At 38.4% G+C, this 12,544-nt stretch overlaps 1 protein-coding gene across 1 annotated transcript in view; it reads right to left on the bottom strand.

The window, feature by feature from the left end:
* Window positions 1–12,544, bottom strand: part of fkbp16 (FKBP prolyl isomerase 16) — a 71,818-nt gene that overhangs the window by 1,769 nt on the left and 57,505 nt on the right. Inside the window, exons 5-7 of the mRNA XM_074633000.1 lie at window positions 4,601–4,818; window positions 1,844–2,025; window positions 1,529–1,606 (exon numbers count right to left, since the gene is read on the bottom strand). Coding sequence (XP_074489101.1) covers window positions 1,529–1,606; window positions 1,844–2,025; window positions 4,601–4,818 — 478 coding nt within the window. The remainder of the gene's footprint in view (window positions 1–1,528; window positions 1,607–1,843; window positions 2,026–4,600; window positions 4,819–12,544) is intronic.

Below are 12,544 nucleotides of genomic sequence, written 5' to 3' on the forward strand. Positions count from 1 at the left end.
TGTGTATGTTTATATTTTTTTGTTACTGTCAGTCCACCGCTGGTCCAGACTGAAATATCTCAGCAGCTATTGGATGGATTGCTATTGAATACAGACATTCATGTTTCCCAGAGGATGAATCCTATTGACTTTGGTGATCCTCTGACGTTTCCTCTAGCGCCACCGTGAGGTTGACATTTGTGGTTCTGTGTGAAATGTCTCAACAACTGCTGGATAAATTGCCTTGAATTTGGTTTAGACATTAATGTGCCCCTCGAGGTGAACTATGGGGATCCTTGATCTTTTCATCTGGTGCCATTATCAAGGTTATAATAGTTTTGAATTTTCAATTAGATTTTATTTTATTTTAGTTTTGACTTTTCAATTTCATTTGAATTTAGATTTAGTTAGTTTTGTGTGCAGAAAGGTTTAGTTTACATTTTGATATATTTAGTTTTAGCTTTTTTCGTTGAGGCAAGCTATGTCTCAGAAGAATGTAGCTATCTTCATACAAAATACACGGTTGGAGAACTGTGTAGGAATGGATATGATGTTTAATGTTTAGTCTTCAAGCTACTTTAGTGTCTGATGTGAAGCAATTGCGGCACAGCTCTATCGCCTGAAAGGTCAAGTTCGTTCAGTTTCAAGTGTTCACGAAAATGTATGCCATCACCTTTTTTCAGTAGTGATATATTATAACTAAAAAACTAAAACTGAAATTAATTTAAGTTCATTTTTAGTTAATTTTTATTAGTTTTTAACCAGGCAATATCATTTCAGTTTAGTTTTTCTTAAAGGATCTCGTTTTTATTTAGTTTCAGTTTACTAAAAGACATTTTTCACTGCTTATTTTCGTTTTAGTTTAATATAACCCTGGCCATCATCAGTCAAAATTTCAATTTCAATTTTTGTATAGTGTTAATTAGGGAAAAACTAACATGCTAAACTAAGAAGATGAACATGGTAAACTACCTGATAAACATCAACATGTTCACATGCTGACATTTAGAGAGCCATTAGCGTGGCTGTCAAACTAAGTTTCTGTTACGTATACATGGTGTTTATGTGTATTCATTTAAATTCCATTGATTGATATCTCCTGGGACACATTTGTATGGAAGTCATTATATTGTCAGATGCTGGTTGGTTTACATGTTGTTATCTTTGCTTTGTTGTTGAATAATGTGTCTGAATAATTGCATGGGTCACATAAATGACCACACAGGGTAATACAATTACGTTAATTCATTCATTCATCGCAAAATACAAGTCCAGACTTGTTTTTTTTAGCATTGAAATTAAATTCTGAATTTACTTTTAGCCTTTTACTACAACATATTTCTGATGTTTTTTTTTTAATAATGGCACACATTTAGTCTGGCACCATTCAACTGTATTGACTGGTAGATTCGGTGGCTGTAGTAATCATAATGGCGGCCTAATTTTAGAATGACCTTTCCTCTGTGTGCGATGGATGGATGGGATTCACAGGCAGATTTAGAAGAAAGGTGGTGAGGGTGGATTGGCCAGCTCACCCACATAATCTCACCTTGGTGGCTGGCTCCAGTTTCAAGGCCCTTTTTAGCAGCTCCATCGCCTCTTTGTATTCACCCATATCTGACAGGAGCTGAAGGAGAATAGAAAACCGTACAGAGTGACTCTGTGGACCCATACGTCAAAACAGGCAGAGAACAGACAGCAATAATCCAGCAACTATTCCACAAAAATAATTAAATCTAATCCCATATCAAACAAATTCCCTCCAGGAACTCCCCCTGCAATAATCATTTATGAATTGATAAAGCCCAAATGAGATGCAGGTGTCGTCGTCTCTCAGTAATAACAGGACAGGATGGGCCCTCACCTTTCCCGTCCTGAAAAGGGACTTGACGTTGTTTGGCTCGAGGAGCAGAACGTCCCGGCTGGTATGCAGCGCCTCGCCGTACTGCTCCAGTTTAAACTGAGCGGTGGCCAGGTTGTTCAAACACTTCACCCGGTAGTCCCACACCTCTTCCGCCTCTGTCTTCACGCTGCCGTCGCCACCGTCTGTACAGAGACAGAAACACACAACCTCTGACATCTGCTCTTCTGTGGACAATTCCAGTAAATCTCTTTATTGGTGACACAAAAACCCTTTGGAAGAGATTAGTTGTCAAATCTTGGAGAGGATTTATTCTAAAATCTTGCAGAATATAGAACAAATTTGGACTTTCAAAGAGAAACTCCCATCGGGTGTCATTACAAGGATAGTTCCTGTTCTGTCGTTTTATTCAGCTGGATATTGTATCGCTGTCCCTGCTGCATGGTTTCACCATTAGACCCAAACGTGTCCAACTGAATACAGTAGTGACCCGAGTAATGAGCAGCGCAAAGGGATTTTTATACTTGGCCCTGAGTATGATGGGTGATAAACGTCAGCAGCTTTGGGACCACATCTGTGTAGATGAAAGTCTTTTTTATTACACTTTATATCTCTATAAATTCACAGTTTAAATTAGTCAACTCCGTTTGGGATGCAGCTCCGAGTTAGATTCTTTAAAGCAACATTAACTGATTTTTTTGGCCACTTGAGAGGCAACGACACTAACACATTATCACCTTTTCAGTTGATATGGCGAATTTGATAGCAAATTGCCTATTTACCCATTCAGCAGATACACAGCAACATTATCATTAATTTGGAGTCGTGTCTCTGGCCACCTGATGCATTTAAGTTCAATATTATCTCTCAAATTTGGCTCTGTTTTTGGTCTCTACCAACTCCTGAGGGAAATATCCGTCTCTTTAGCTGCTAAATGATCCACTATGTTCACCAGCTATTGGCTAACTGTCTGTCTGCTGTTTGGTGCTGAGCAGGAAGTGTAAAGTGGCTTTCTTTGCTGAAAACAGCTGTCAACGAGGTTGATGAGAGCAGCGAGAGTGAACCAAAACAGTAAAGTTGCAGGACAGATATCCAAAACAGCAGCTTAAAAAGGTAAATTGAGCTGAGGGGGGCGGCAGAGTTGGGTGATAATTCTCTGTGGACTCATCACTAGGAGCAACATTTAATTCTCTCGATCAAAAATATTGATTAGTGCAGCTTTAAGTCCAAGTCTATGAATCTCTTACTGAATCTGTTATCTTCTCTCATTTTTATTAGGTAGACATTTAGCTATTTAGCTCAATATCAAAGATGTGATCTATCAGAGTTTGAGTTTTTTATAACTTTTGTTTCTTGAAGGTATGGTGTGTAAGATTTGGAGGCATCTAGCAGTGAGGTTGCAGATTGCAACCAACTGAAAGTTCTCCCGTGTGCCAAGCATGTAGAACTACGGTGGCCAACGTGAAAATGTAAAAAAACGCGAAAGGCTCTCTTTAGAGTCAATGAATGGTTTGTCCGTTCTGGGCTACTGTAGAAACATGGCGAACAGCTCCGTGAAGAGGACCCCCTCCATATGTAGATATAAACGGCTCATTCTAAGGTAACGAAAACACAACGTATCTTATTTTCAGGTGATTATACATTAAAGAAAAAATACTTATTAATATGATATTCCATTTCTGCCATTAGATCTCCCAAAATACGACACACTGTTCCTTTAAATTTGTTGAAAGCTAAACCTAAATATTGAGCAAGAACGTTCATTCCTGACCTTGCAAACCTTGACTTAAACTCTACGTACTTGGTATTTCAGAAACTTTCGATAGCTCATGTTGAAAAAAATAGTAAGTGGACACTGAGTTCAAATTTCTTTCCTATTTTTTATTTAAATTTTTTTAGTGTTTGGGGGCAGGAGGGCTTTTAAACTTAATCCCTACTCACATTTTATTTACTTCCATTACAGACGGTTATCTGTAAAATTTGTGTTAAAAATCTGCAGAGAATTGAGTGTGATCAAGTGTAATGTTTATGCGAGTGCCTGTTTAGTTGCACACGATTACTGGTTAATCAGTTAGAGTGAATAATAATCTCGACGTGTCATGAATCATATTTGTAAAATAAGTCTGATGGGCCCAGAATAACCCAAAAAGAGTTAAGATGTTGATGTTTCTGCTTCATTATTATTATTTTTCTGCTCATCTTCTCATCCACTAATTACATGATCTGGATGCCCTGATAAACTCGTCTCTTCAGTGCCACAGTGAGTTCACTCGCTGCTCCACCATCATTGAGGCATTATGAAGCAGTCCATGTTTTTCTCGTCATTGTTCAGTCACATTTCCCTCTCGGGTACCACCCTGCCTCGTCAATGATTAGAGCGATTAAGGAGGTGGAAATAATATGAAAGTTGATTAGCTTTGATTATGCAAAAGAATTAAGCAAAAACATTTATGGTGACACTCGGCTCAGATGGATGTGTCTCTGCATGGTGATGGTATGATTAGTGCGACGGCAGACTGGAGGAGAGCACTGATCTGTTGTGTCATTGTGGGCTGAGATATTGATGTGGAAATGTTGCGTTTGAGGTCAAATGTTGTGTTTTATGTTTCTAACGGATGCGTGCGTGTTCATTTTTATGTTTTCTATTTCCATTTCTTTTTGAAGATAATGCTCACGTCGACTACTACAACACATTTCTGGTACAGGCGACAGTATGGAAATCTTTTCTATGAATAAATTCAGGCTTTGATGAAGGGTTACCTATGCTGCGTGTGGTTAGCACATCCAGAGCCATACAATAGGCTCTGGCAGCCATGCTGTACTCCTCCCTCTGGAAATGAAAGTTTCCTCGCTCTCGTTTCTGGTTGCCGATGCGGATGCGGTCAGCGATGGGCAGGGTCAACGGGTCCGGTTTCTCTCCGACGTCCAGCAGCTGGAGCTGGTAGAGTAAAGGAGCCCAGGCTGGAATATCAGGCTCCCTGCAGGTAAACAGAAACAAACAAACAGTCAATATCATCACAGAGCAAAAGAGTAAAAGCCAATATCCTCCATCTCAAAGATTATTTAAATCAATCTGTTTTCAAGTGATAACTTCCAGCTTCAAGTAAAGCAGAATCAAACTGGTCAACATCCTGCACAACAAACTCAGATTTTTTAACTCGAGCATAAAATTTGATGGTCAAGTTAAAAAAAACAGAACAGTTGAGTCTTTTGGTATCGACTGATTCGATTTTGATTCTCGACTCAAAATCGGTTCTTAATTAAAATTTCTTACAATTTTAGCAATTTTTTTTTATAATACAAATTTGTATTGCTTTTATCTTCAGTACATGACAGTACAGTGTTTCATATTGTGAGACATTTCTTATTGCTTTCAATACATGTAACATCAGTGGTATCAGAAGCCACAACGAAAAGTACAAATAAAAAAAGGGATATACAGTAAGCAAGGCGATACATTTTTTAAATCTAATTTTAGGAAAACTGTCATAGTATAAAGGACAAACCACCATATGCATAAAATATGAGTTATTTTTTTAACTTTTTTATGCAATCATTTGCATTTATCACTGTTGCTGTAACATCAACATCACAGCTCAACTTTGAGAGGACACAAACAATGAGAGGGCGCATCTCTTTGCAAATGAAATAAAGTATTGGCCGAGTTCATCTTTGCATATAAACTATTAATTACAAATCAATAGTGTTTTTGAGAATGAATACAGTATCACAATACATAATACTGTGATATTGGATTTGTTTAAATATTTTCTTATACCCCTAAAAATAAAATAAACAAAAATGATACAAAGCATTTAAAGATAAAGTCTCTGATCTGTCCCCAAATCCCAAAATGTCAGAAGATGGAGGTTTTTATCAATCTTCAGATTATAAAAAAATATTTTTGAGAACTTTTGCTAAATGTTATGAGGGAGGAGCAAAGAAGGTTATTTTATCAGGCAGCTTAACGATATCAACAAGAAGGTGAAACATTTAGTGAAAGAACAGGAAACATCACAGCGATCTCTGACACTAAAAGCTAAACGCTGCTTCCTGTCATCTTGTACATATGCATGTTGTACTTTAATTAGATGGAACATTATCACATAGTATGAAAGTCTGATTTTGTACAGTTCATGTATGTACAGAACAAAATAAAAATAAATAAAGTGGGAAAATAAAAAAATATTTTTTTTTAGGAAGAATCGTAGAAGATAATGATCGCGATTCTTACATGAGTCACTTTCCCCCCCCCACCTGAACCCCTAGTGTTGGCCATATATATGCATCGCTGTGGTTTTATGAAAAACTAAGAAAGCCTTGGGGAGGTAAATTCCTTGAAGTGATGACTCAGTTTAGCAGAAGAATGTTCCTATTTAAAGTTTAATCAGGACAAAGCAGTGAATATTTGAGGTTTTGTGTCACGGCCTCTTCTTGATTGAGTCATCAGAGACAATTGAACATAAATACAAAAAATAATTGTGATATCAGAATACAAAAGTGCAAACTGAAGATATAAAGTGCTTTTGATGACATATTTGAGTCCTTAGCTGCTCTCTGTCTCGGTGACATTTCACTGTATCCAACACCTTAAAATCAATACGACTGAGCGACTCCGGCTCATTTAAAGCAGACAAGAATTTGAAACTGGTATGAACCTGTGAGCCGCCGACGGCTTCAGCTTACTCAAGAGTCACTCAGAAGGAAAGTTAATTTGGTTTTCAATCATCTGGCTCCTGTGACCACACGGCACACAATGGTCCATTATCAGTTACTCTGTGGAGGCTCTGGTTCCAACGGTCGGTGTGTGTGTGAGAGAGAGAGAGAGAGAGAGAGAGAGAGAGAGAGAGAGAGAGAGAGAGAGAGAGAGAGAGAGAGAGAGAGAGAGAGAGAGAGAGAGAGAGAGAGAGAGAGAGAGAGAGAGAGAGAGAGAGAGAGAGAGAGAGAGACAGAGAGAGAGAGAGAGAGAGAGAGAGAGAGAGAGAGAGAGAGAGAGAGAGAGAGAGAGAGAGAGAGAGAGAGAGAGAGAGAGAGAGAGAGAGAGAGAGAGAGAGAGAGAGAGAGAGAGAGAGAGAGGAAATGAATGCAATGACAGCTTGCTGAAAAGCTCATTTTGAAGTGGCCTACGTTATTGATTGTTACAAAGAGAAAAAAATTACAAAAAATACTGCTGTGTTTCATGTTTAAACAGATTAGTTGTTTTTCTCACTATAATAAAACATTACAATCCTCATACAACAAAAGCAAAATCCTTGAACTTGAAAGAGGATCCTGTCAGTTTAATGAACCCAACAAAAGTCAGGAAGAAGGAAGTTCAGCTTCCCGCAGACCCCACCCGGCAATTGTTTGCTGCAAAGTGATAGCACTGGGAGTTGTGTCAGGTCATGAATTATTCAAACTGGTTGTGTCAATGAAACAATTTATGTCTGTCCAACAGAATTAGTTGTATCCCCAGTTACTGGGACGCTGTGTCAGCAGGTGGGATCAGATTACCCTTTCACCTCGTCCACTGTCACAGGAGTGTGAAACCAGCAGCTGAGCCGAGGCCTCAGAAACCTGAGCTGGATGGATCCCTGCACTCAGGACCTGGAGGAAGCAGCGTTCAGAGACGCTATCGTTTAATAAGTAGATGCAGGTCTTTTAGAAAACCGGTCTGAACTATTTTTAACGGCAGCGTTTAGTCTTGCCGACTTGTTTTTGCATACCAATGCATGTTTACCGAGGATCAGAGACGAGTTGTGTAACAGGCGTGCAAGAGCAGCAGAGAAGAAGACAGTCGATTCATTTATGAAGGACATACAGCACATACAGCCCTGGGTCGCGCAAGGTAATGTTAGTCTTTCTAAAACGGGCCGCATACTGCACATCTGACCACTAGAGACGGATCCTTCTTCCCTGCTAATGTCATGCGTTTTTGCTGGCGTACTAAAAATGTGACACCATCACCAAATGATGCACTGCGCAGTTTGTACAGCACATGGACATACTGTAGCTATTTGTTGTCCTCACATACTTTTCTCTACTCTTATCTGAAAATATTGCACAATATGCTGAAGGCTGCGTGTTATGTAACGGTGTGTGGCGCGTGTAACAATAACACACAGCGTTCTGGCTAGTGCCTGGCTGCAGATTAAATGGACTTCTGTGGATTCACCTCTGAATCCACTTTTGTTTTTAAAGTTACTGAATAATGCACACTAAAAGTCTGTACTTTTAAACAAGTTTGTACTGAACTTGATTTCTTCATCAGAGTAGATGCAGTGGACTCAGAAAACACTTTAATAGGTTACTCTATAAAAAAGTAAGCACAACTACTCTTTTCTGTTGGCCTATAATGCAAGAATACTTAATTATACTTTTCAAAGTATGTCTCACTCAAAAGATTAAGTACAAGTAGGCCTATAAGCCAAGTATACTTAGACTTTTCTGTATACTTGTCAGTATAAGCCAAGTATAATTAGACTTTTCTGTATACTTGTTAGTATGAGCCAAGTATACTTAGACTTTTCTGTATACTTGTCTATATGAGCCAAGTATTCTTAGACTTTTCTGTATACTTGTCAGTATGAGCCAAGTATTCTTAGACTTTTCTGTATACTTGTCAGTATAAGCCAAGTATACTTAGACTTTTCTGTATACTTGTCAGTATAAGCCAAGTATACTTAGACTTTTCTGTATACTTGTCAGTATAAGCCAAGTATACTTAGACTTTTCTGTATACTTGTCAGTATGAGCCAAGTATACTTAAACTTTTCTGTATATTGGTCAGTATAAGCCAAGTATACTTAGACTTTTCTGCATACTTTTCAGTATGAGCCAAGTATACTTAGACTTTTCTGTATACTTGTCAGTATGAGCCAAGTATACTTAGACTTTTCTGTACACTTTCTGTACACAACACCAAGTATCCTTATGTATACTTTTGTTAAGTATATCTCTGATAAGTACATAAAGAGTAAACTGAAAGTATATTCTCTTATTTTAAGTTTAAAAGAAGTATACTAATATTATATTATAATATTAATAGCTGACTTTAATAAGCTTATTTTTTGGTAAAGGATGCATGGCTCTCTAGTATCTCAGTTTACAGATAATATCCCAAATACTGCTTCCTAATCTGTAAATAACTCAGCACCAAATCCCCTTACTCATAATCATCATTAGATATTGATTTGTTTTTTTCATAAAGAGGAAACACTCCCACTTTGCTGCTCATGACTCTCACAGATCAGGACACATTAGATGAGAAGTGATGAGTCATTTATTTTTAATCGATGCAGGCGCAGCTGCAACTGTACAAACTAAATGTGCCACATCAGAACTTCCAAATGATGCGTTATCCCACAAAGGAAACACAAGTCACACACACTGCCTGACAAAAGAAATCAATTCTTTACATGTAAGATTCAGCAGGTGACCTTTGTAGCATTATGTCATTAAGCTCAGTAGCTAATGAAAAAGCAGTAAGCAGAAAAACACGACAATATACAGAGGAAGGATTTATGTCTAAAACACTGGGGAATAACGTGAATCACTCAGAGTTGAGCGTCCATCGTGAGCATTAAACAAAATGGGCATGACCGGCGAGCTGTCGAGTGTAATCTGAGAACGCAGTGCGCTGACAGATCTATAAGGTTTACGGTGTCATGTGGGTCACTGGTGATTAGCACCGCACCAGCGTGCTGCTGCGCTGAGCTCAGCCAATGAGCCCCCGGGGCCTTATTAGTGCAAACAGGAAGCAGAGGCTGGTCAGCGGGGTGAGATCCCTCCGCCAGATCCCAGTGAAACCTGAACCTGCAACTTTAGCCTGAGTCCACGTCCTAAAACACAGACTCCCTGCTCCTCTCAGCCTCTCTCTGCTGCTCTTAAAGAGACTCAATCACTCATCACACAGACAAGATCTTCACAAACATGAATACACTGATGGCATATTGAGATTTAATTTCATATATTTTTAATTTAAAAAAATATGTTTTAAATATTTTATTCATCTTCCTCCATGAGCTTGAAAATACCAATATACCAGACTCAGATTCCTGTTAATGCTTCACCACGGTCTAATGAGATTTAGGTAAAACAAGTGCAAATCCAGTGAGCCTGCATGCATAATATCAGGACCCGGGAACAAGCTCTGCAGCCATTTCTAATGTTATTAATTACACATTTTCCCGCTATGACATGCCAATATGTCTGCTGCGTTCACGCATTATTTCAAGATAATTACTGCTAGATGATTAAATAGCCTAAATTAGCTACTTTTGTTGTGTTTTTATTACAAGTGATTGGTTAATAGTTTAGTCAAAGAGACATACATTTTACATTTCAAATTTGAATCACTCATATTATTAGGGCTGCATTTAACAATCGATTAGTTGTCTGGTCTATAAAATGTCAGAAAATGTTGAAAAATATTAATCAGTGTTTCCCAAAGTCAAAGATAACGTCCTCAAATGTCTTGTTTTGTCCACAACTCAAATATATTCAGTTTACTGTCATAGAGGAGTAAAGAAACCAGATAATATTCACATTTAAGAAGCTGGAATCAGAGAATTTGACTTCCTTTTTTAAAAAAATTAATCAAACCGATTAATTGATTATCAAAATAGTTTTAGCCGGAGAGTTTAGCAGTTGACAACTAATCACTTAATCAATAAATTGTTGCAGCTCTACACATTAGTGTAAATATTTTCTATATATTTTATTGAGATTTAGCTACCAGTGAGGATTGCCACATTTGTAGTTCTTTTCACCAAACGGCAGGCATGGTAGCTGTCAGAAATTCGGGATTACAACTAGGAGGCTGCTGGTGTAAATGTTTTTTCAGACTCTGCAACTTGTAAGTACAGCCTGGACAAACTGACGTGATGAACGCAGCTCTAGGCACAACGGTGCTTTGAGCTAAATGCTAACATCAGCATGCAAATATGATCACGATGGCAAAGCTTACTTACTCAAGTTTAGCAGGTATAATGTTTACCATGTTCTCCATCTTAGTTTCAGCGTTGATTGCATGTTAAGATTTGCTAATTGGCACCACAAAGTACAGCTAAAGCTGATGAGAGTGTGAAAACAAGCAGTGGTCCACGTCACACAGCAAAGGCCACGTAGTTAATAAGTGAGCCGATTGTTTAAATCGTTGTCTAGTAACCACATTGATAACAAGACGAGATGCGTCATGATGGATAGATCAGTTGCATTGGACTCTCACATCACAGTAATTATTACAAGTCATCCGGAGGGTGACGTGAATGTGTGCACCATCCAATAGTCAGTTTGAACCGAAAGTGTCAATCTGCTGGTGGCGCTACATGAAAAGTCAGGGGATTACCAGAGTCATTAGGATTCATCCTCTGAGGACCACAAATGTCCACAAAATTGCTCGTTTGCTCGTCAAGTTTGCAATGTTGACCAAAATGGTGCAAAACCCGACCTACACTGGCATCCCGAGATTTAAAAATAGGTCAAAAAAAATGTTTAGAAACCCCAAAAAATCCTGCAATAATATTTAATTTAGATCAACACACAGTCCCAGTGTTCTGTTGAAATTTGAGAGAAAATGAAAGCACTGGGGTATTCCTTCAGTTTCAAAACATCTTGCAGAGAAATTACCCTGATAGTTGCCTCCAACCTGACCCAAACTACAGAAAAGGTCAGTGAGAAGAGACACAGAGAGGGTTTTTGTGGCTCTCAGCCTTCAGCGGCAGGACGGAGCCTGAGGGCTGAAGAGATCAGCACTGAGCTGACTTAAAGATATCAGACATTTGCTGACGCAGCAGCTCAGACAGCACCGGGAGACAGAGATGGGTTCAGGTGGCGGGCTGGACTCCCACATTCATGATAATGTTTGTTGCGAGGAAACCATGGCTAACAACATACATAAGTGTCTTGTTAAAAATGATAAATATTTAAGCAAAAGTATCAAAACTAGTTGTTATATATTGTGAACAAAATGTATTGGACAGAGGAAAAAGATGAGGCTGTCGGGAATATCAACATTTTCTTCAGACATATTATAAAATTATGAAGAAAAACAATATACGACTAAAATTACAATATATGAACTTATTATATACCGAAAAACTAACTTCCAAGGCCTCCGCCATTTCTGACAACGTCAACAAACACGTCACAACTCGTAAACTCTGAGCTTTCAGAAACTTTCCACTTACGAGGTCGTGAATATGACAAGAGGGGGGCGTTCATATGGACTCTTCTCATGAACACGGTAAACACGACCCCATTTGAAGGCACCAAATAACCAAACAACACTGCTATGACGTCTAATTCCTTTGCACTTTCAGTATCACTCAGCGTCTTGGAGGAAGGGGGAAAGTGGAGCAACATCATCGCCACGCCACGCCATGCAACACACCTTCACCTAACAAATAAAAGCCTAGTACAAACAGTTATCAAAGTCATCCTACTGACGCTGGACAGGTTTTCAGTGGTTGCACAATAAATGACAACCTAGAATAATGTCAATAATAATAAAATAATTAAATCATTAGGACGCTAGCCTGTGATGAAAAAAGAAATATACTAGCTGCTAGCAACACTCCATAGCAACCACTGTTTCATAGCAACCACCTCGGTATGTACCTATTTAATTGTGAACATTATTATTTATTAATAAAATGAAATCTATTTAATCTAAATTGGAATGTGTCTATAACTTTCAAATTGCTATACTTGATGACTTTGCGT

The sequence above is a fragment of the Sebastes fasciatus genome, chromosome 4, assembly GCF_043250625.1.
Source record: "Sebastes fasciatus isolate fSebFas1 chromosome 4, fSebFas1.pri, whole genome shotgun sequence".
Classification (NCBI taxonomy): Eukaryota; Metazoa; Chordata; class Actinopteri; order Perciformes; family Sebastidae; genus Sebastes; species Sebastes fasciatus.